Genomic DNA, 24,442 nt, shown 5'->3' on the forward strand with positions numbered 1-24,442 from the left:
TGTTGCGAATTTTCAAACATTCACTAAAGTTTTACAAAATTTGAAATAGATAATAAAACAAACACGAAATTCAAAATTCGAACTTACAAATGCCCATGTTCAGTTGGAGAACTACGTTATTCAAAATTTTTTGGCTCTAGGTACCATTGTTTTTTCACAATGTGAGAAGCATTCATGCATATATGCAGATTTTTCATTACTTAAATTCTAATGCATGGCGATAATATTTGGTGGCAACAGTTTAAAAAGTGAACCAATGCAGAACGTAAATTGACGCGAAATGCCGTTTTTAGACTAACAGCTCTTTGGGCCTAATGCTCCTTTGGCTAATAATAGAAAAATAAATAAATAAAATTAAAACAGAATATATAGCAAGAACTACATGACTAGCATTAATTTTGCTTCATTACCATCAAATCTGACATTTCGGTTTGGATTTCTCTAAAATCTGAAGCCTTTTATAAGCCCAAGTTTTAATCAAGGTCTTTGTGAGCTTGTATAAAAATTGCTTGGATTTCTGGTTATGAGTTTTCTCTGAGATTAAGAGATTTGTTTATTTACAAATCTCTGAGAGTTGTTTATTTAAAATATGTAAAAACATATTAAATATAAAAATTCACAAAAATTATTTTTGTCTTCTTAGAATAAAAATAATCTTTTGTTGGTAAATCAGAAAACATTGTTACTTGTTATTGAATAGGATTAAATTTCATTGTAAAAATCATCAGTTTCTGTTATCAGACAGACACAGGAATATTTCAATAAACACATTATGCTCATCAAAAATAAATAAATAAATAAAAATAAAAGTTTGAAAGGTTTCAGATTTATGTTATGCCCAAAGAGGCGTTTTTTTTAACCTTTTGTGTGTTACCATTACTTATTAAATATCATGTTCTTCGCACTTAAACCACATAAAATTCAATTCATCAATAAATTCGCAAAATATTTAAAAAAGTGCATATATTTAGAATTTCCGGTACACAATCTAGCGCGATAGAAATTTAAAAAATATTTTTTTTTTCGTACTGTGTTGACATTGCTCGCTTTGATATCATTGAGTTTCTTAATCAAAAACTCATAAATGGTTTATAAAATATAAAACAGATGATAAAACAAATTCCAAATTTGCGCTTCCAGATGCCCATATTCGAGGGGAGGACTACGTTATTCAGAATTTGAAGTTTCTAGGTACCGCCGTTCTTTTCACAATGCGAGAAACATACGTACATTCATGCAGATTCTTTATTTTTTCCATTGCTTTAAATATAACGCATGGCTCTAATATTTGGTCGCCACAATTTGAAAAGTAAAGCGCCGCTTTTATAGTGAACCAATGCAAAATACCAAAACGTAATTAATAGCCCTTCTGAGCAAAATACCCCTTTAGACTGAAAAATCTGACGTGGTCAGCACATCGTGCAACGATCTTTAAGCAAACTATCACTTCCGGTTGGATCGTTCATAAATAAAAGCTAATTTGTTTATAAATTTTATGACTCAATGTTAATTATAACCTCTACTCATTTTTTGTTACTCTGTTCTACCATGAAATGGACGACCATGTATGCACATGAATCCTCATGCTTTGATTTTAAAATATCGCACCTATCTTAGTACGTCCTCTGGTCATAAAAATAAATAACTTAAAATCTAAAAGCTATCAGATTTTACATTACTCCCAAAGGGGTGTTTTTTTAACGTTTCGTGTGGTGCCTTTATTTATTAAATATCATGATCTTTGCTCTTAAACCATAAAATTCAATTCAACGGCAATATTGCAAAATAATTTTTAAATGAGCAAAGCTGTAAAATTTCCAATAAACAGTCTCGCGCGCTGTAATTTTTTTTAATTTTTTATTTATTTATTTTTTTTTTTTTTAAATTTTTTTTTTACGATGTTGCTATTGCTTGCTTTGAAATCGTTGAGTTTACTAATCAAAAATGAGTTAAAGTGTTACAAAGTATGGAATCAGTACTAAAACAAATTTCAGATTAGAAATTTGGGCTTCCAGTTGCCCATATTCAGTAGAAGATTATGTTATTCAAAATTTAATGGCTATAGGTACTATTGTTTTATGACAATTCAGATGATACCGTTGATTTATCACAATGGGAGAAATATATCTACATTTATGCAGATTTTTCATTATCTAATTTCTTCGAATATAATGCAGGACTCTAACATTTGGCGGCAACAGTTTGAAAAGTGAACCGACATTTATAGGAATCCGACGCAAAATTCCAAAACGAAAGTAATAATCCTTCGAGACTCAAATCCCTTTAGACTAATAATATGTAAAATGTAATATGCTATGTATATGTATTATGCTAAATAAAGGTGTTCTTTATCGATTACCCGTGGCTAATGGGGTTAAGAAATATATGATATCCGCAGTGGCTGATTTATTAAGTACAAATAAGAAATCGGGGGGGGGGTTCCACCTCACTTGAGATTTTGGCAGCTTTTCATCTTAATCCGGAAACTGATTTAGAAATCCCTTACGATTTACGCGATCTGTATTATCCGTCCATTCTCTTCTCCGTCACGCCGGCAATCCTAGACTAACGGATAATCGAGTCTGAGCTTATACGAATTTTACCACATGATGCACTTCAAAGCAGTTGGTTGTAGTTATTCTTTTCAATATTACTCGTTTGACTTTGTTCACTAACACCCACCCCCATCTTGCATATTGCTCCTGATGAATCAAGAGCATCTAAATATTAACTAAAAATAGTAAGAGGAAAATATGCGAATAAGTATGTTAAATAAGAAGAAAGAAAAAAAAAATACCTGCCGACAGCAGCAAGGGACTGGCGTCTATTGGCTTTCCAAGGAAGTGCTGCTGGGGCTGTTGGCAGAGGTAAGAAGGTCCCAGCCCATATAACTGGTAATATGGCGCCGCGGTCAGAGACGCCCGCGATGGGGAGCTGCCAGGAGGCATGCAGAGGTTCTCCAGCCTCGATTTGGGTGTCAGGATATCCTCTATCATGAAGGAGGATCGCCGCCCTAACTTTTCTACCGAGTAAGGGTCCATGCCGGGGTGGTGGAAAGGGGTGCCTCCCTGAGAGCGGAATCCGTGCTGCTTCTCGTTCATGCTCCGTCTTAAGACATGAGCTGTAGATATAAGGCAGTCAAATCAGCTAAAGAAGAATGTGCCCCAACATTCGAACTCTTGATGCCAAGAACAGAAATCGTTAACTTCTAAGAACAGTCTCAAATAAGATGCGGGGAGTATGCAAGATTATACATATGCAGAGAAGATTTGACTGAGCTTGAATTGCTGGTGTAGATTACACGCTTGGCCCTCGTCTCTCGTTCTTCCCTTTTGACTTATAGAGGCTTTCAGAAGCTTTCATGACAATTCATTTCGGTTAGCAAAATATCGTATTTCATTTGGTCTGATGCGCAAATTCCGTTTCGCTCTCATTTCAATACACAGAATTTCTCCAATTAAACTTTTTACTCATCGTAGTCAGCTTGGACAAGAAATCTAATCTTAAGTATCTCTTCAAGAACAAAACAAAACCATTCTGGATGAATTTAATTATGAGTCCCAGTAATTATTTTTATGATCTTCCAGTGATGTCAGACTCTCACTTAAGAGGCACTTCGGTTCCCATCAACAGTTCTCCGTCGCTGGATTGCTCAACTTTGGAATTTTCAGAGCGAGTCTTTCCAATCAAAGGCCAAATTTGCGGGCGATTCAGGCAATTAGGCGGCTCGTCATGACAGTCAATGCCTTTCAATGAAAGCAAACGAGCGTTTTGCCGGCCGTTTTCGAGAGACCCTGCCCTTCGTTACGTCACAAACCCCGCAGTCCAATAGGATGCGTAGAAAGGAGGAGCTCCGGCCTCCATCTGTCCATTCAAAGAAGGGCAGGGATTTCTCTTTACAAAGCCATGCTTCCGCAGTAATAGCACGATCGCGCTTTTCATTTAAGGTGAAAACGAAGCCGGGATTTTCCCCGAGAAAAAAAGGAGCAGATTTCTCTCATTCCCGGAGATAATTTACCGAATTTCTGTCCTCGCTCGGTTTTCTATTAATTGCTTTTTCTCATCAGGAACTCATTTATATGAGCGGCTGAGGATCTCAATTTTTCTTTCGCTGTGAATCGATGATTCGTTGAGCTCACTAATTACCATACTGTCACTGTTTTCTTATTTAATAAGATAGGGAGTAGTTACAAAACGTTTTTAGATTCTTGAAATTAGTTGAAAATATGTTAACTACTCAATGATTTTTCAGATTACAGCGTAGGCCTTATAGTCTAATTACAAATGATAATTTTCAGGAAGAGGGGAACATAATGAAATTTTCAGTTAAAAAATTGTGGATGAAATAAAACATATGCAATAAAATTAATAAATAAAGGTTAAATAAGAGAGGGAGAAGAAATGCATTTCTACGTAGCATAGTATAGTGGGGGAAGGATAGTCACATTTCAGTCAAAATAATTTTTAAAGATTTATGGTGGGCAACTTTGATTAACTAAGAATAAGGTTTTATGAATGATAACATAACTTTGATAGATCGAAATTTGAAATATTTTTCAATTTTTTTAATATAAATTCAGTGTACAATTTTTATTTCTGTGTTTTAAGGTACGGTATTTTACTCATTTACAACAGATCAAATTTGGATTCAATTCACATACAATTTAGGAAACACGTAGTTTTAAAATAAGATAGACATTTCGTATATAAAACAGACGTTTCCAAGAAAGTATTGCAAGAGCATTTCTTTTCATCGGCTTTTACATATTGTATTTAGCTATTTAGCTACTATTTATCTGTGTCCATTTTTTTCGTTTGTTTGAGTAAAAATTTAAAATTAATTTTTTACACCCTCCTACAGACTCAATTTTCTTTAAATTTTTCACACGTATGCATTTGCGATTTAATAGAAAGTTTTTAATGAGACAGAGTTTTTTTTTTTTTTTTTTTTTTTTTTTGAGTACAAAGGGATTTGAGTCCCGAAGGACTATTACTTTCGTTTTGGCATTTTGCGTCGGACCTATAAATGTCGGTTCACTTTTCAAACTGTTCCCACAAAATGTTAGAGTCCTGCATTATATTTGAAGAAATTAAATAATGAAAAATCTGCATAAATGTATGTATATTTCTCGCATTGTGATAAAACAACGGTATCCAGGGCCATCCAATTTTAAATGACGTAATCCTACTGCCAATATGTGCATCTGAAATCCCAAATTTGAAATTTGGAATTTGTTTTATATCGATTTCATATTTTGTAAAACTTTTTTGAGTAACAAACTCAACGATTTAAAAGCGAGCAATGGCAACACTCTACGGGGGGGGGAACCTTTTTATTTCCAGCGCAGCTCATTTTAAAATTATTTTGCGACATTGCTATTGAACTAAATTTTATGGTTTAAGTGCAAAGAACATGATATTTAATAAATAAAGGTAACACGCAAAACGTTAAAACATTTCCGGTTTTTTTTTTTTTTTTTTAAAGCGCAAAGAGACAATTTGCCCAGAAAGGCGGATATTAATTTCGTCTTGGCATTTTTGCGTTGTCCGCTATAAAACGGCGTCTCACTTTTCAAATTATTGCCCCAAATATTAGAGCCCTGCATTATATTTAAAAAAAATTAAATAATGAAGAATCTACATGAATGTATGTATTTTTCTCGCATTATGAAAAACCAAGGTACCCAGAGACATCAAGTTTTATCTGATAAAATAATTGTTCACATCATCTGATATAATTGGCTTTCTAAACAATGCTAAAATTATTTAATACTATCAAACCTCGATAGTGCATTTCTCTGAGAATTGAGACATGATATAAGAAGCGAAGAGAGCTCTAAAAAATAGTTTAAAAAATATTTAAATTGTTTTTTCAGAGTTTCTAGTTAAACTCTTTAATCTAGAGAAGGATAAACGTACTTTACCTATACAAAATTCTTAGATTCAAAATTTGCTATAATTTTTAGGTGCTTTATAACAGTCGATATAGTATTTTTGAAATACTCTAAATGAAACGTTACATTTACGGGTTCGCAATTCTCTCTAGTGCTTCACGAGCAATGCAAGGAAAAATGGGTTTTATCTGCTACTCTGGTTGTGGCATTACTTCCGAAAGCATCAATTTCACCATCTTCAGATTTAGACAACAGTCCAATGAACACGTTTAAGGGGGAAAATAAAGATAATTTCAATAACAAAGGTATACAATTAATACTACATTATTGTAGAATTTGACTTAATTCACAGCATGAGAGCACGAAGTAATATTTAAATGTTTATTTAATATAAAGAAATAAAATAATTAAGAAAAGTATATAAAGATGAAGTTAACGGTATGCAGGATTGACATAATGATGTAAAGGCATAACATTGAAAGCACAATATAAGTTTATAAACTCTTGAAGACGTGTGAGCCGTCTGCTCTCGTCTGCCCTCCACTCTCGACCAGGTCTCAGCGCTGTCTGGGATGATTCTTACTGCGCTGGGTGATGCTATACTGATGACGTCATAACGGGCAATTCTCATTCAGCATTGGACGGTATGATTTCCCACATTATATACAATTAAATCATTCTTATAATTTAAAGTTCTATTAAGTTTCTGTTAATTGTACTAAACGCTAATCCTTCATAGTAGAATTTTAAACATCAGCCCGTTGTTGCAATTTCTCTGTGTTGCTAGATTTGTTCATATGATCATTTTCAGCGCTATTTGTGTCGGAACAAATTTATTTTAATCACTTATCGAACAAAAAAAAGTTATTATTGTTTACTTGAATATAGTTTTTAGCTTCTATATAAATTTCTGTTTTACTCACTTATTTATCTGTATATTATTGCTTGCGTATGAGCTCGTAATAGACTGAATGCACACAAAACCGAAGATAGCTTGGTAAAATTTAGTTTGCCGAAACTCTTTACAGCTATGGAACTTTCCACAAAAGCACTCGTGCAGTTCTTTTCAGCATCACAGAGAACAATCAGTCGTTACACTACAAATTACTAAAACCGTTAAACACAACGCAGTACAGAGCGCGTCTAAAGAGAGAAGCTAGCACGGAGATATCTCAGTACTCCGAACTCACGCTGAACTAAGCAATTGCGAAATTGATGCTCTTCGCAGCCTCATATAGTTTTCCCTAGGCCACCGAGAAATCTCTAGTAAATTCTATTTCTCGGAATTACTAGATGGCATATGACGGCCGAATACAGATAAAGTTACATATAAGGATGAATGACAGTTATTCAATTACAGTAGCCATTACAGTTATACAGGAAACCAAAATATCGCCAAACGGTAGCCAAGTGGAAATTCCTCGCCAAATTTGTCAACAAAAATTAGTCGCCAAAAACCATTGCGAGCTTAACGATGTCTCGCCGATATATACAAATACAGTTTTACTAAAATTATTTGCACATAAACAAAATTCGTGACAATTTCATTTTTAGCTTTAAAATATTTGTTTAAGAGGGTCGAATTTTGTTGCATGTGGAGTTAGAAATCCAATTTTTTCCGTTCAAGAGATGTGGATCACAATCTTTATCTAATATTTTATGTCTAGAACAGATGTAAAATTTCGCAATTTATCTATACATTCTCTAGTTTTTCTTTTTTTTTTAAATTATAACTATTATTATTATTATTATTATTTATTAGTTGACGTTTCCACAAACCTCCCTCCTCTCATTAAAGCGACTGAATTTAAAAATGGAAGAATTCTAAACACATCTTCAGGTACTGCATTGTCTGTAGAGTTGAATACAGATTAATAATATTGGCATTAAAATAATTAAATTGTATTTTCTTCAGAAGTGAAGTAAAATATCTGTTAGAACTAATTAACGAAAGAAAGATTTAAAAAATAACTAAATCAGTTCTTCGTTGTAAGATGAGACGACGGGAGGGATGTACTCGTGCAGAACGTTCTAAGGCAGTTACTCGCTTTATATTACGTATGAAAAGAACTGCAACACTTTCGCATAACTACTCGGTTCGTGGAGATTTGGGCCTAGGTCAAGCTATCAGCATTTAATGAACTTCCTACGCATCCATTGATAAAAAGATTCAAAACTTAAATGAGGGAAGAAATATTCCCTAACCGCCTTTAAACGTTTCATAGGCACAGCACTAAAAAATTCCATGAATCGGAAGAATTCGAAGAATTGGTTGGTTTATGCTATTAAAGTCATTGTTTGGGAGTTAAAGAATAAAAAGCGGATATCTGTTTTTAACGTACCAAAAAAAAAAAAAAAAAAAAAATTATATTCCTTCCCTTCCTGCCCAAATAGGCCGAATTTATTTAGCGTAATTCGAAAGAAGGAATTTTGTTGTCATATATTTATTTACTTATGAATCATCGTACAATTATAAATTACTTAAATTTATCATATTTTATTCAAGTAAAGACTTTACAGTTTTGAAGATCCGATACCTCCTACGTAATATTTGAAGCGGAAAACCTCTTTTTATTGGCTAAAATAATCTACAAAGTTTCCAAAAATTCCCACTTGGACACTCATAAATTAAACCTATTTTAATTTATTCCGATTAGATGGACTATTAATATATTTGTCTTCCTTAGAGTAAATAATATATCACTTAAGACAGGTAAGTAAAATTTTCATAAACAATTATATAAATTATTCTATAAAATTATTCTATAAACAATTAGAATACAACTTAGGGAGATTGTTGAAATAAAATTGGAAATAATTAGAATACTAATAATATGTTGTTGTTGTGACCCATCTCCCTGATCTGTTATCAAAGCAAGCCTACGAAATTCATCGTGGCAAAGCGCTAAGATTGCGCTTTTCGTTGGCAAGAGCCTTGGACAGGTGACAGTACGACTTTGCTTAGATCCGCCCCAATTTTGAAGGACAACACCCCGGGGAGACGGTCCAGGGTCTACAACCCTTCTTCTCCCAGCAGCAGCCTCCCGAGAAGACTTCGCCTCGCCTGATATTGAGAGTGCCCCATTGCCGCACAGACATTATACATTTATAAACATCCATGTCTTCTCCGGGATTCGAAGCCTTACCCTTCGATACGGATGTCAGAATCACTTAAAACTATCCTCGGCTGGGCGGCAAAACCATGAAAACAGCCCGGCAGTTGAGATTCGAACCCCGAACCGAACTACCAGTGTTCAGCGGCTTTATCGCTAGGGTGCTGGTGGGCTCATTAATAGCATGCATTATTAAAATGGATTATGGCCAAATGTACATTTATATAAAAATTAAATTACAGACAATAAATCGCTAGTTCACAAGTAAAAAATAAATAAAAAATAAATAAAATAAAATAAAATAAAGTTTTCGACCAAGAACAAAAACAGAAAAATATTCTAGATACTTTAGGGGAAGTAATGAGTTTAAAGACAATTGTTAAACTGGTAATAAGTTTCAGCTTACAAAAATTTGAAATAAAATCGCGCCAAGACGGTCAATAATTGTAATTTCATTTGAAAAACCTCTTGAAATTTTATATGAGGATTCATAGCAAATAAAGAAAAGAAATACCTCAAATCCACATTTCTTAGTTTATTCTGAAAAATACTTATTTACGCTATTGGTCTAGAATTAACTTAGCAGATTTTCTGATTATGGTAAATATGAACGTTTCAGATTTCATCCATAGAATATTACGTGAAAACTGGTGAACATAATTAGGAAATACATCAGGGATAAAAATAAATTTGATGTTGCAACCGGGATAGTGGGTAGCAACGTTGACTGCCGTACCTAAGAACCCGGGTTCGAATCCTGCAGAAGTCAGAAGTTTATAAATATATACTGTCTGTGTGGCATTGTGGCATTTAAGTATGCGCCGAGCCGAAAGTCCTCTCGAGATATTGGTTGTAGTGGGAGAGGTGCTGAGAGCAAAGAACGTCTATGTAAAAAAAGAAAGGTTCCATAGACGTAATGTAAACCAGTTTGCTATTACGCCACGCGGAGAGAAAATTTCGCCAAGGGATTTGGCGACGAAACCTGGCGGGAAGAATTTCTTCTTTCGCGATGTGTATTGGACAAGGATGGGCAAACTTCTTCGGTTGCGGACCAAAAATCGGGAAAAAAAAAAAAAAAAAAAAAAATGTTTCGCGGGCCAAGATACATTTTTCTAAAATTTAAAAAAGAATATACAAGTATTACAATTTAAATACGTTAATGAGATGAAGGAAATTGAATATTTTTAAATGTTCCTATATTGAGGCTAAATGCTCATCTGTCAGTACTTCTGATATAATTCTTTCTAAGGTTTATGGTTGAAAATACTTGCTCACATATATAAGATGAAACAAACACACTGTATTTTCTGGTGATTTTCTGGGCGTGAGATATTTAGGAAACTTACTTTCGATAATGATTAGTAAAATTCTAACTTTGGCATGTTTAGAAACAACTGCTTGAGATGATTGTTAGATTGCAACTCAATTAATTCAAGCTGCAAATCTGACCTGACTGCTTCGCAGTTTACGTTGAAAGGCATGGTAAAGATCTTCAGTTTGAATGGCACTAAAATCTTGAAAATCTTAGTTCGAATTCAAAATGCAGTTTTTTCAAGCCATCTTCATAATTCTTAAGCTTCTCTTCATTTACTGAGGGTATTGAATTTAACCTCGGAAAATGAGACTAGTTAGCTGCCCAGCAAACAGTTTAAGTTTTAAGTTAAGATAATTGAGTGAAATTTTTCTAAGAGTCCTATAATTGTAAATATAATTATCTACTTACAATTGGATTCCCATATGTCTGCTACTCGAGAAAGAGATAACGCTTGTTGGCGCCAGTCTACAGCTATAACTAACAAAGAACTTTTGCTTTTAACACTTTACCGATTGAAAGCTGTCTGTGCTTGCTATTTCCGCCGATTTATGTTTTGTAGAACAAAAATAGAGAAAGTAAAAAGAGCATCAGTCCTTTGAAAAAAAGGAAGGAAAAAAAAATAATATTAAACAACTTAGAAAGGAGATGGATACATAATATATAAATATATATTTCTTTTAATTTGCCTCGGACTGGCAAATTAAAATTCGATCCGAGGGCCGTAGTTTGCCCATCCCTGGTATAGGAAATTGTGGAACACGTGTTAAGAAGAAACGTTTTTGACAAAACGTCTTTTTTGACTTTAATTTAATTAAAGATAATTTAAACTCGGATTTTCGTACTTTTTTTTTTTTTTTTTTTTTTTTTTTTTTTTTTTTTTTTTTTGTGTGTGTGTGTGCTCAAAATAATTAATTCATTTATTAGTTTACTTGCGCGAAAAACTATTTTCTTTTCCTTTAAGGTTTAAAGGAATTTAAAACGATATTCATTTTATGAACTCTTGATAAACGTGACCTTCCAACTTTGACCCGGCATCTAACTTTGGTGATAGATATTTCGTGCATGCGCAGCTGTTTCCTTAGATGTTGGGACAGAGCCACTCCTGTTGCGGAAAAGTTTTCTTTTTTATCGATACATATTCTTTGGTGAGAGACCCTAGACCCCGTTCCCCCCAGGTACTCTCTCTGAAATTTGGGGGCAGAACTGAACAAAGTCGTACTGTCACCTGTATGGTGCCCAAGCCTCTCCCTAAGCCCTAAGCCCATCTTGTTCCATAAGCTCTTCCCAAGCCCGAAGCACATCTTGCTCCATCAGCTTTCCCTAAGCCCCAAGCCTATCTTGCTCTATCAGCTCTCCCTAAGCCCCAAGCCCATCTTGCTCCATCAGCTCTCCCTAAACCCCAAGCCCATCTTGCTCCATCAGATCTTCCTAAGCCTCAAGGCCGTCTTGCTCCATCAGCTCTCCCTAAGCCCCAAGCCCATCTTGGCAAAGAGGAGTAGACTTCTCCTTTGCCAAGATGAATTTCGTGAGCTTGCTGTGATATCAGACGAACAAAAGTAGTCACAACAACGACAGTTCTTTTGACATAACTTGCTCATGAACGTTGAACCTTTTTTTCTCTTAACATTTTAATATTGTGTGGGATTATTAATAAAGATAACTATTTCTCTTCGCATCTGTAGTAAAAATTATTTCCTCTCTTCAATAATAATAACAGTAGCTGATGAATTTAATTTGTCCTATAATAATAGTAGCAAATAAAAATAAATATAGCACGCAATATTTATTACCAAAATTAAAATTAATTAAATTAAACAATGAGTTTAAAATATTGCTCATAACTTATTTTGAGCATTTGCATAGCTTCTAATTTTTTTCAATAATTTCGTTACTGCGTTTTAAATTTGTAGGTACCCTTGGCTGCGAAGTTTTGCTTTCCCTATATGCGTGAGCTTAAAACCATTGGAGCCATCGTTCTTCGTTGCTTCCAGCATAACTTGTTGAAGTGACAGAAACGATTTAGTTTCTTCAAAGAATGAACATTAACGTAAGATTCACCTTGATAACTATTTCGGAAACAGGTTTCCAAATTCTTGATATGGTCATTATGTTCCTTTTAAATTGTTTTGCAGTTAGTGTAATTTGAGCTTTCTGCAACATTTCGTTTTCCTTTTGATGCATCAAAAACTGAGAAATGGAAACTGAATCTTTGCTTCATAACTCTCCTTTTTACTTCCTTGTACGAAGTAAAAGAAGTATTGTATTCGCAAAAAATTTCGGGTATCATATTTTAAAGAAAATATCCATTTTGACCGCTCTCGATGCCTTTTGAACGATGTCTTGCGGTGACATCTGTACGCATGGGTAAAATACAGAACTCTTCTTTTTTTTTTTTTTTTTTTTTTTTTTTTTTCAAAATGGATTTCAAAATGGAATTAAAGTGGATTCAGAAGAGATTTTTTTTCGTGACGTCTGTACGTATATGTGTATCTCACATAACTGAAGAAAATGGGCTAAAAACGTTAAACTTTTGTATATTGGACCCATATAACATGTAGTTGTGCACCTCCCCCTTTTTTTTAATCGGTCGCACCGAACATATACCCATATACATATATTCCAACTCTGTTTCCCGGATCGAGCTCAGTTTCTTTATTCTTATATGTTAGTGAGTTGTGCATTTTTTTCTTTAAAAGCAAGCGAATTCTATTGTTCTTATATTGCGGTTAAGGTTAATTGTAAAAATTGTTTTTGAAATTGTTTTAACTGTATTTGGTGTTTTGTTTCTTCTAAATTTTCCAATTTTTAATGAAGATTTTAATAAGGCATTTCTCCTTCCTATCTGCATGCCTTTGTGGTGTAACGGTAGCACACTCGGTGCGTGTTCGAGAGGTCCAGGTTCGAGTCCCGGCCTGAGCATTGCTAATTTTTCATGTACTACTGCTTCAAAAATAACTAATATACCTACAATGTATCAAGAATTACATAGACTTAAAATGATTGTACGCAGAAAGGTAAGAATTAGAAATGTTGCTTTCTTCTACTTTAGGTTTTATGCGATTTTAATCCAAAGAGCTAGCCCTCGCAATATATATATATATGTGTGTGGTTATTAGAAATAGTCTTTATTAACTAAATAAGCTGGGAATGTTCAGAAAAATTAGAAATTTAAAAAAAGAAAAAAAAAAAAAAATCTGAAATGTTTCAGATTTTCAATTACGTCCAAGGGGGCGTTTTTTAACATTTTGTATGTTACCTTTCATGTTCTTCGCATTTAAACCATAAGATCCAGTTCAGCAGCAATATAAAAAAATAGTTTTAAAATGAGTATATCTTTAGAATTTCCCATATAGAGACTCACGCGCTGGAGATAAAAATGTTTTTCTGCACAACGTTGCCATAGCTCGCTTGGAAATCCTTGAGTTTGTTTATCAAAAATTCGTTAAAGTTTCACAAAATAGCAAATCGATAATAAAACAAATTCCAAATTTCAAATTTGGGATTTCAGATGCCCATATTCGCAGTAGGATTACGTCATTCAAAATTAGTATATGGATCTAGATACCTTTGTTTTATCACAATGCGAGAAATATATATACATTTATGCAAATTTTTCATTATTTAATTTTTTCAAATATAATGCAGGACTCTAACATTTTGTGGCAACAGTTTGAAAAAGGGAACCATTATTTATAGGATTCCGGCGCAAAATGCCAAAATGAAAGTAATAGTCCTTCGGGACTCAAATCGCTTTGAACTAATATCTTAAATATATTAAATGTGTTTAAAATTATGCTTCATATGTTATTAAAATATGATTAAATAGTAATTTTTCAGATGAACGTCAAGCTATTTCGTCTCCACTTTCCCAGGTGTCGACAGTCACTGCTAGTAAATCTGCAGATCACCAATGCGAGGCAGCTCAGTAAATTCGAATAAATTATTAAAACAGAATTAAACTAAATGATACCGCTCACTAGCGAATCACAGGTTACTAGTTAACGGCAACATGCGGATTTGTTGGCTTTAGAGAACATAGGCTAGCCATGGGTGTGAGGTGGTCCAATGAATTTAGGCAGATTATTGAGGTGAAATTAAACAGGACATCCGTAATTGTTAATGCTATATTGGCCATCAATGAGGCGGTGTGAGCTAATACAATATTTTTGAGCGGGTGGCAACTTTTGTCAAATCTCAAGTTAAAGGAGCTTAACTTAAAGGAGGTTAAATCATAGTGCAGCGTAACATAACTGCAATGTAATGCAGTGATCCCAAAGTCTCAAAAACACTCCTCAAAAGATATTTAAAGATCTTCAGAATCTTTTAAAAATTACATATAGTGTTTCTAAACGTTACAGTCTAATTAAAACTTAATGATCTATTTCTATTAAGCTGAATATATTGCTATGCATTTTTCTACTGTATAATGTGAGCAATAAATTAAATACTTTTCTTTTGAAGTACTAGCAATTATTCTCAAAATGAAAGAGGGGGGAAAAAGGAGGGGCAGAGTTCTATATATATATATCATTCTACTGGGCAAATAACGAAATTTAATTTGCATTTTCCATCTCTCGAAAGCATGATTTAGGATATATATTAGACTTATGTATAATAGCATTGTTCTAACATAAGTATTTTGACAAAAAAAAAAAAAAAAAAAGCGGAGTTTTTCTCAAATAACATACCGACTGTTTTTCAGGAGTTCGAACGTACGACTTAAATTATGCTTAAATATTAAATTCTGTAAAGTTTGTTGAGAAACCCAGAAATTAAAAAATTTTACATTTGCGCTTTCTTCAGTTCGAGCCAAGAATAATTAATTCACTTGGCGAAATTTTTAATTTATAGTAAACTATTTTTAGACCAAAGGGCCAATTTCCCCAGAAGGGCTATTAATTTCGTTCTGGTATTTTGCGCTGATTCACTATAAACGGCAAATCACTTTTTAAATTGTTGCAATCAAATATTAGAGCACCGCATATTTAAAGAACTTACATAATGAAGAATATGCATAAATGTATGTACGTTTCTCGCATTGTGACGGTACCTAGAGCCATCAACTTTTGAACAATGTAATCCTCCACCGAATATGGGCAACTGGAAGCTCAAATTTGGAATTTAAGCTGTTTTTTTATCTGTTTTATATTCCGTAAAGCATTTATGAGTATTTAATTCAGAAACTCAACGGGTTCAAAGCGTGCAATAGCAACACTACAGGAAAAAAAAAAAAAAAAAAAAAAAAAAAAAAACCATACTTATCTCCAACGCACGAGACTGTGTATCTGAAATTCTAAAGATATGCTCTTTTAAATATTTTGTGATATTGCTTTTGAATTGAATTTTATGGTTTGAGTGCAAAGAACATGATATTTAATAAATAAAGGTAACATAGAAAACATTAAAAAATGCCCGTTTGGGCGGAAAGTAAAATCTGAAAGATTTCAATTTTTTTTTACTTCCTTTCTTTCTTTCTTTCTTTCTTTTTTTTTTTTTTTTTTAATTATGCATGAGTGGGGGGGGGAAGGTACATCGTTCAATTTTTCAAATAATTTTAAGAAAGTGCGTAAAGCACCTTTGGCGTTATTCTTGCTTATAAAAAATATGCCAAGCTTCGAAACGCGCCAATACATAAATTTACGTATATCGTTGGAAATTTTAAATAAAAAAGCTTTAACATTTTGCTGGTATGTCAAGAAATATATCTACTATAAGGTGATAGTGAAAATTTTATACATTATTTAATTAAAATATCTTTTCGAAAAATTTATAAAATTTACTAAAAGATGCAAATTTAAAAAATAAATCAGAAAATATCTGACAATTTTATTTGGATTGACCATTAATTTCGAATTAGGAAAGAAGAAATTAAGTAAGTTAAATAAAAAAAGAGGTAATAAATAATAAATATACAACAAATTCAGTTTACACTGAGAAGCTAGATTTTGAGAGCTAATTTTTTTATAAACTACTTGTGCGGTTTTTGCAAAACTTGGCACTTTGTCGTAATATAAATCGTAGAATCGGAATATGGATAAAGATGGGTACGTCATATCAGAAAAGGTCCAAATTTTGTGTCAAAGTGCTTACGTTAGAACAATGCTATATATAAATCTAATATATATTCTAAGTCGCGCTTTCGAGACATGAAAAACACAAGTTAAATTTTGTCAATGGACTCAGTAGTACAGGAGCTAAAGAACTGTCCCCTTTATTTTAGCCCAAAGGACGTTAGCCCAGAAGAGCTATTAATTTCGTTTTGGCCTTTTGTGGCGTTTCGCTATAAATGGCGTTTGACTTTTCAAATTGTTGCCACCACATACAACCGTCCTGTATTATATTTAAAGAAATTAATTAATGGAAAATTTCATAAATGTATGTATGTTTCTCGCATTGTGATAAAACGACGGTACCTAGAGCCATCAAATTTTGAATAACGTGCGTCTTTACCCGAATGTGGGCATTTGGAAGCCCAAATTTAGAATTTGGAATTTATGTTATTATCTATTTCATATTTTATAAAGCATTTATGAGTTTTTGATTAAGAAACGCAACGATTTCAAAGGAAGCAATTGCAACACTAAACGGGGGGGGGGATTTATCTCTAGCGCGCGAGATTGTGTATCAGAAATTTTTAAAGATATGCTCTTTTTAAATTATTTTGTAATATTGCTATTGAATTGAATTTTATGGTTTAGGTGCGAAGAACGTGATATTTAATAAATAAACGTATTACACAAAACGTTAAAAAAAGCCCCTTTGAGCGTAGTATAAAATATGAAAACTTTCAGACAATTTTTTTTCGGGGGGGGTGCAAGTTGTACCAGTATGAATTTGAAGGTAGATGATGAAAGAATGATTATTCTGATGATAGAGTTATGTGACAAAGCGGGTGAGGAGAAAAGTGCGAAAAACAGAGCTCAGCCATTTTTAATCTCAAAGAAACATTTCCAGTCTATCTAATATTTTTCATGAAAATTGACTTTACGTTTTGTTTAACTTGTTTGCAAAAAAGGCGCCAGAGGGCGTTGAGGTATTCCTATTGGTAATCGCATAATCGTGTTTTAGCCCTTAACAGTCTCGTCATGCATCATTTTCAAAACTTTACATCCCAACAACTCCAGGGAGAGGGGGCGGGGGGGGGAAGGAGAGAATGGAATAGAGATCTTTATTTTCTCCTTGAGTTCTTCCCGGAAGGTATCTACATCAGAAACTGCACGGAGTGGTTGTCGAAAATGACAATTCCTTTTCGTGCTTTTGCATCGCCGGAAGAAAACACAAAATGAAATTAAAAAATAAAAGAAGAAGAAAGCCTGTTTCTTTCCTCCGGAGCGTTTCGGCTGTTTCTACCTACTTACAGAGGCAGCTTAAAATTTCGTAAGCAGGCGAACGAGCGTTTAATAAGTTCTTTTCGGAGCATTATCCGAGGAATCAGGAGCTGCGAAAGGCGATTACGCTGTTAATCGGAGATCCCGAGAGGAAATTTCTCGCCTCCGGTTCTAAAAGGGAGGAAATATGCTGAAAAGTGAAAAATATGCAGAAAAATAATAACCTTCTGCTTGATAAAGAGCATCCGCCTCTACACCAATATCGCATTCTTTTTATTCTCGTCTCCTACTTCTGCATTCATATTATTCATATAGAAGCGTTTTTAGCTTCTAGTTTCCCTAAAATTGTTATCTGTTATGTTGTGCTACAATTTTTACGAATGCACAGCACATTACGCTAACCTGCTTTTATCATTTGAGCTACTAGGTAAGTGATGACGTGATATACGTGATCTTTAATTTGTAGGGGCTATCCCGTAGGTAACCAGTTATCTAAGTCATTCGGTAAAGCAGAATTCAATTCAAGTTTCCAACTCAATCAATCTGTAACTGAAAAATAAATAAAAAATCTGAAAGCTTTCAGATTTTTATTACGCACAATTACATGATGATTTTTATTACTTTTTTTTAACATTTCGTTTGTTACCTTTATTTATTAAATATCATGTTGTAAGGATTACGTTAATTTTATTAACAGTTAAATTTTGAATTAAAGTTCCTTTCTTGTAGATTCTTAACTTCCAGCCAAAACGTAGTTTTAAAATCAATGATGGAAGGCGAATGAGGAATGGCGGTATTTAACCGCGAAGTTCTACTTGCTGAGTTAGAGAGAATCAGAGTTTCTGATTAGCGCACGACTGCCTTTTGGCTACTCTCTCGCAAAGCTGTTATTACGCTCGGCCGTACTCAGGCCCTTGATAGCTTAGCAGTCAATTAGCTTTAAGGGGCCAACTCAGTTAGAATCTTGATAGCTTCTGCTATATCACTTTAGTTTAGATTAGTTTTAGTTTATTTCTTGGCATCTTAAGTTCACGCCCAAGTGTCCGCTTTTATTGTACACTCCAAGATGGAGTTCTGTCAAATCTTATTTGAATAATAAAGGGTTAGTTACCCTTCCATCTTGCTGTTTCTTGTCACACGAACTTAAGCGATTATTCGCTTAGCAGTTCTTAAGATTCTTCACGTTCAAATGTAAATTAGCATTTATAAAGGGAGGAACTCTACAATATTCTTCCCACTTAATCCACATAAAATTCAGTTCAACATCAATATCACAAAATATTTAAAAAGAGCATATCTTTAGAATTTAGGATACCTAGTCTCGCGCCCTGGAGATAAAATGATTTTTCCCGTACAATGTTGCCATTGTTAGCTTTAAAATCGTTGAGTTTGTTAGTTAAAAATTCGTTAACGTTTTACAAAATGCCAAACAGATAATTAAACAAAGTCTAGATTCCAAAGTTGAGCTTCCAGATGCGCATATTCAAGTGGAGGACTACATTATTCAAAATTTGATGGCTCTACAGTGGTGGCCAAAATTGTGGACACTTTTGGAAATTTTTATGTTTTTTAACTTTGTATGCTTATAGAAAATGTTACATTTCGCAAAATGCAAACTTGTATATATCATTTTAAAGAGAATTTATTACTGAATTCAATACCAAACACAAAATTCAATTATTTGCAATACAAAAAAGTTATATGTACTTTAATATAAATAAAAAACACAGTTATGAAGCGGTTTGTAATGTCTAGCTTTCCTGGCCAATCACTGTTCTTGTTCTGAGAACCAATCAAATGTTAGTAACTGCCAGTAGAAGCTGACATCATGTTTACACTTGAAACAATTCATTATTTTGCTTTGTTCTGTAGAAGGAGGATCTGTTTCTTATACACTGCAATTACAAGTAGGAGTTTTTGTAAAAAATTTTAATATTTAGTGAAGAAGCAATGACATCAAATAAAAGAGCAGATTTGACACCTAGAAAGAGATGTAATATTATTGTGTTACAAGAAAGTGGTCCTTCCTATGCTGAAATTGCAAGACAGGTGGGTGATTCAGTGACTACATCTGGAGTCTGACAGTTTTGTTTACGATATCAGGAGACAAATTCAATAAAAAATAAAGAAGGAAAAGGTTGAAAAAGGTGCGCCACACCTATTGATGACAGAAGAACAAAAAGACTATGTCTCCAAGATAAAAAATGTCATCAGCGGCCATCAGAAGTGATCTGAATGATGCTGGTGTTTCTGTCAGTTCAAGAACAATCAGGAGAAGATTAACAGATGCTGGACTGAGAGGTAGAATTCCACGAAAAAAGCCTTATCTTAATTTTCAGCAACGGAAGAGAAAACTACAGTGGCCAAAGGAACACATTAATTGGACAGATGATCAGTGGTCACGAGCTATATTGAGTGATGAAACTAAGATATCGTTATTTGGTAGTGATGGGTGAAAATATGTAAGACATAGAATAGGAGAAGAGCTACATCCTGACTGCATTCAAGCAACTGTGAAGAACCCAGTTAGTGTTATGATTTGGTCATGCATGTCAGCAGATGGTATTGGTCGCCTTCATGTCATCGATGGGACACTGAATGCCAGAAAATACATTGACACTATTATAGAACCAAAACTTCTACCTTCCATCAGAGATCTCTTTCCCAACAATGCTTCGTTTGTTTTTCAGCAGGATTCTGCTCCTTGCCACACGGCCAAAATATCGAAAGAGTGGTTTCGTACAAAGAGCATTAAATTGTTGTCATGGCCAGGAAACAGTCCTGACCTCAATCCTATCGAAAATTTGTCGCACCGTTTGAAAACTCTTGTCCGAATGAAGCGCCCATCAAATAAAAGGGAAATAATTGAAGGTATAATTATTTCCTGGCATCATGTAATAACGAAAGAAGAGCTTAAAACTCTTGTCAGCTCCATGGAACGTGGACGTGAAGCTGTAATCAAAAATAAAGGGTACCCTAGTAAGAACTGATAACTCACTGCAATCATCACTATCTAATGTATATCGATAACTATTATCGTTTAACTTTTTTTGTATTGCAAATAATTGAATTTTGTGTTTTGTATTGAATTCAGTAATAAATTCTCTTTAAAATGCTATATACAAGTTTGCATTTTGTGAAACGTAACGTTTTCTATAAGCGTACAAAGTTCAAAAACATAAAAATTTCCAAAAGTGTCCACAATTTTGGCCACCACTGTAGGTACCGTCGTTTAATCACAATGCTTGAAACATACAAGCAGATTCTTTATTACTTAATTACTTTAAACATAATACAGGACTCTAATATTTGGTGGTAACAATTTGAAAAGTGAAACGCCGTTTTATAGTGGTCAACGCAAAATGCCAAAAAGAAAGTAATAAACCTTCAGAGCAAATTGCCCCTTTGGGCTAATAATAAAAATCTCAAAGGTTTTTATATTTTAGTAGTCATTCGAAAGGGCGTGTTAAGGTTTTTTATGCTCTGGATGAGCTCGCAAACTACCAGTCTGCTATTACACTGTTACTAACACATTATTTTTTTGTCTTTTTAGCATTAGGAATTATTTTCATTTTCTTCGTACTTACCCCATATACAATCCAACAGCGAAACTACAAAAATTTTAAAAGCAGCATATGTTTAGTGTTCCCGACGTGTTAAATGTTGGTATAATATTTTCCTGTTTTTTGCAAAATTCTCTCTGTTCATCATATCAATCTTCAGTTTTCTTTCGAAGAGGACATTACAAAACATTTTAGCCTGAAAGAGGCTATTAGTCTCGAAGCGGGATTTTGCGTTGAATCATTGTAACAACAACAGATTTATGTTAAAGAACTTCTCTGTTTCTCTTGCGAACGTACAGCAATGTCCGCTACAGAGGTCGGCGAAATTGATCTCCTTAAAGACACACACACACACACACACACTTTGGCGGCTTCCGTCGACGCATTGGTAGGTGTAGGAAAAATCGTTTCTAAAGAAACTTTTGTCTGAGAAATGCCAAGGTAGTAAGACGCATCACGCGTTGAGAAAGCTGTTATGTGTAATGTACTTTTTAATTAACCAAGAAGACCCATGTTAAGTTTTAAATAAATATAAAAAATCTGATGTGTACACCACATGACTTTCTTGTACGGAATATTAAATTATACGCATTTATTCTTGCATTTCAGCTAAACTTATGAGATTGAATTAAATCTACTTCGTCGATAGCGCATAAACCACAATAGAATAAACGCACTCTTTAAAATTCACTGTATTTGTTTACCATAGCGACACTCTGGCGCTAAGTTCACTTAACAGCGTTAGATTTCGTTCATATTAACATGCATATCATGTTAATATTATTTCGTTCATAACTTAGAATGCACAAAAATCTATATCATTTGAAGAATTATCTAATCGTTGCCGCGTGTTCTATTCAAATACTATAATAAATCTAGAACGATGTATAAAAGTAATTAAGTAAACAAAACATAAAAGGAAGTTCTTCACAGACGATTCAGTATTTCTCATACAATTAATTCAGTTCTCACTTCGCGACAAGGCAAAAATACATAAAAACTCAAAATATCTGTATTAAAAATTACAACGTAAATCTTAAACACTTATATCCTCGAAAAAATTCCAGAAAGGATTAAGCATGATTTAATTTGTAATAATAAATGAAGGCGTTATCTTTGTTGTTGCGAAGCTTAGTCTCTCCAGATTGGCAACAAATCTGCTAATCTGCTGTTTCAAACGTAAACAAATATATCCGCCATGTTATTTAAAACTTAAGGCTTTACCGCACTTAAACAGCTTTTAAATTGCTGATAATTCTACAAATATTGCTTGCAGATTTACTAAAGGCATAAAAACCTTAACCGGAAGATAACAACAACATAATTCAATCATTTTAAAGCAAAAAATGCACCATTTACAAAGTAGAAGAGTCAAGAAATTGAGATCACTGAGCCGGGTAACAAAGCGGATATATATATAAATATATTTATATACGTTTGGTGCGGCCGATAGCAACCAAAATACGAGGTGCACATCTACATTTTATAGATGTCCTACATACAAAATTTCAACGTTCTGAGGCTACTCGTTTTTCAGTTATGCGAGATACGTACGTACGTACGTACATACGTTCGTGCAAACGCCACGAAAAATTCTCTTCAGAATTCATTTTAAAGCAGTTTTATATATATATATTTTTTTAGAAAAAGAGTCCTTTATTCTGTCTTTACGTACAGATGTCACTTAAAAACGTGGTTAAATTGCATTCGATAGCGGTCAAAATGGATATTTTCTTTGAAATATGCTGCCTGAAACTTTTCGCGATTACAATATTTCCTTTTTACTTCGTACAAGTAAAAAACGGCGATTACTTATGTTTCAACCCAATATTTTAGAATTGCTGAAATGTTGTGAAAAAATTTAAAGTTAAATTTTTATTTCTCATATTTGATACTGCTTTTTAAAAATATATATATAGAGAGAGAGAGATGCAGTTGTTAGATTTTTATCATAAATTGTGGCATTCTTAGCAAAAGTTAGAAAAAAGGACCTCAAAACTTAGCTAAAGAGTTAGGGGAAAAAATCGGACCTGAGCTTCAGATATTAGATTGTAGACAGCTGATTATGAGAAATGAAGCCTACGAAAAGAAACTTGTGAAAAGTCTGTTGGAAGATATCACTTCATTGAAGCTTGAGAGGAAAAAGGGGGAAGGTAAAATTAGGAGAGAAGAAAAATAATTCGAAAGAGAAGAGGAAGAGACGAAGAAGAGAGATTCAAAATTTTTTACCGAACAGAACGATATTAGTTTGTATCTAGTGATGTTTGAGCGCCAAGCAAATCGTGTGAATCTAAACCAATCGGATTGTGTTTTCGGTTTTATTGACACTTTTGCTACCTGACATAATTCAACTGATTATGAGACAGCCAGAACAGCAGTATGATGACTAATCTTATGTAAAAGGGATATGCTTAAAAGGTTTAAACTTTGTCCAGAAAAATTTTGCATCAAATTTACGCAATAAAATTATATTAAAAATCGCTTATTAAATTTTTAATTCATTTCTTTACATTTTGATAAAATTTAATTTTAAACATTTATTTATTTAAATTATTTAATTTTTTAATTGCTAATGAATTGGTTTTGTTTTTGCCATTTTGTTTATTTGTTTATTCTTGTTCCTCTTTTCCGAAAGTCTTCCATAGGGCTCCGGCACTTCTAATTTTAGAAATTAAGCCGTGGTATAAATCAATATGAGGTTTTAAAATTTATATTGTATAATAATGTAATTAAGCTTAGTCATTACTAATTGTGTCACTTTGTTTTACTCTGGCCTCAATGTAAATGTCAATTTTAATCCTTGGTACTTAGGTCAAGTTATCGTAAATATTTTTGTTTTATATTAATTTTTAGTCCAAAGAGCGTTAGCCCAGAAGGGATATTAATTTCGTTTTGGCATTTTGTGTCGAAAACTTTAAATGTCCGTTTCACTTTTCAAATTGTTGCCACCAAATATTATCGCCCTGTGCTATATTTAAAGAAATTAAATAATGAAGAATCTCCATAAATGTATGTATGTTTCTCGCATTGGGATAAAACAACGGTACCTAGAGCCGTCAAATTTTGAATAACGTACTCCTCTACCCGAACATGTGCACCTGGAAGCCCACATTTTGAATTTCGAATTTGTTTTACTATTTAATTCATATTTTGTAAAACTTTAATGAATTTTTGATTAACAAACTCAACTATTTAAAATTGAGCGATGATAATAATATATAATGTACGG

General features: G+C 33.4%; 2 protein-coding genes across 2 annotated transcripts in view; one reads left to right on the top strand and one right to left on the bottom strand.

Annotated features, from left to right (window-relative positions):
- LOC118192005 (brain-specific homeobox protein homolog) overlaps positions 1–3,989 on the bottom strand; it is a 110,906-nt gene extending 106,917 nt beyond the window's left edge. The window contains exon 1 of the mRNA XM_085811139.1: positions 2,798–3,989. Within this exon, the coding sequence (XP_085667265.1) occupies positions 2,798–3,101 (304 nt within the window). The 5' untranslated portion in view covers positions 3,102–3,989. The remainder of the gene's footprint in view (positions 1–2,797) is intronic.
- Positions 1–24,442, top strand: part of LOC118183152 (transmembrane channel-like protein 5) — a 442,419-nt gene that overhangs the window by 248,456 nt on the left and 169,521 nt on the right. The window lies entirely within an intron of this gene.

Source organism: Stegodyphus dumicola, chromosome 2, assembly GCF_044657685.1.
Source record: "Stegodyphus dumicola isolate Sdum_Otavi_A_Nest chromosome 2, ASM4465768v1".
Lineage (NCBI taxonomy): Eukaryota > Metazoa > Arthropoda > Arachnida > Araneae > Eresidae > Stegodyphus > Stegodyphus dumicola.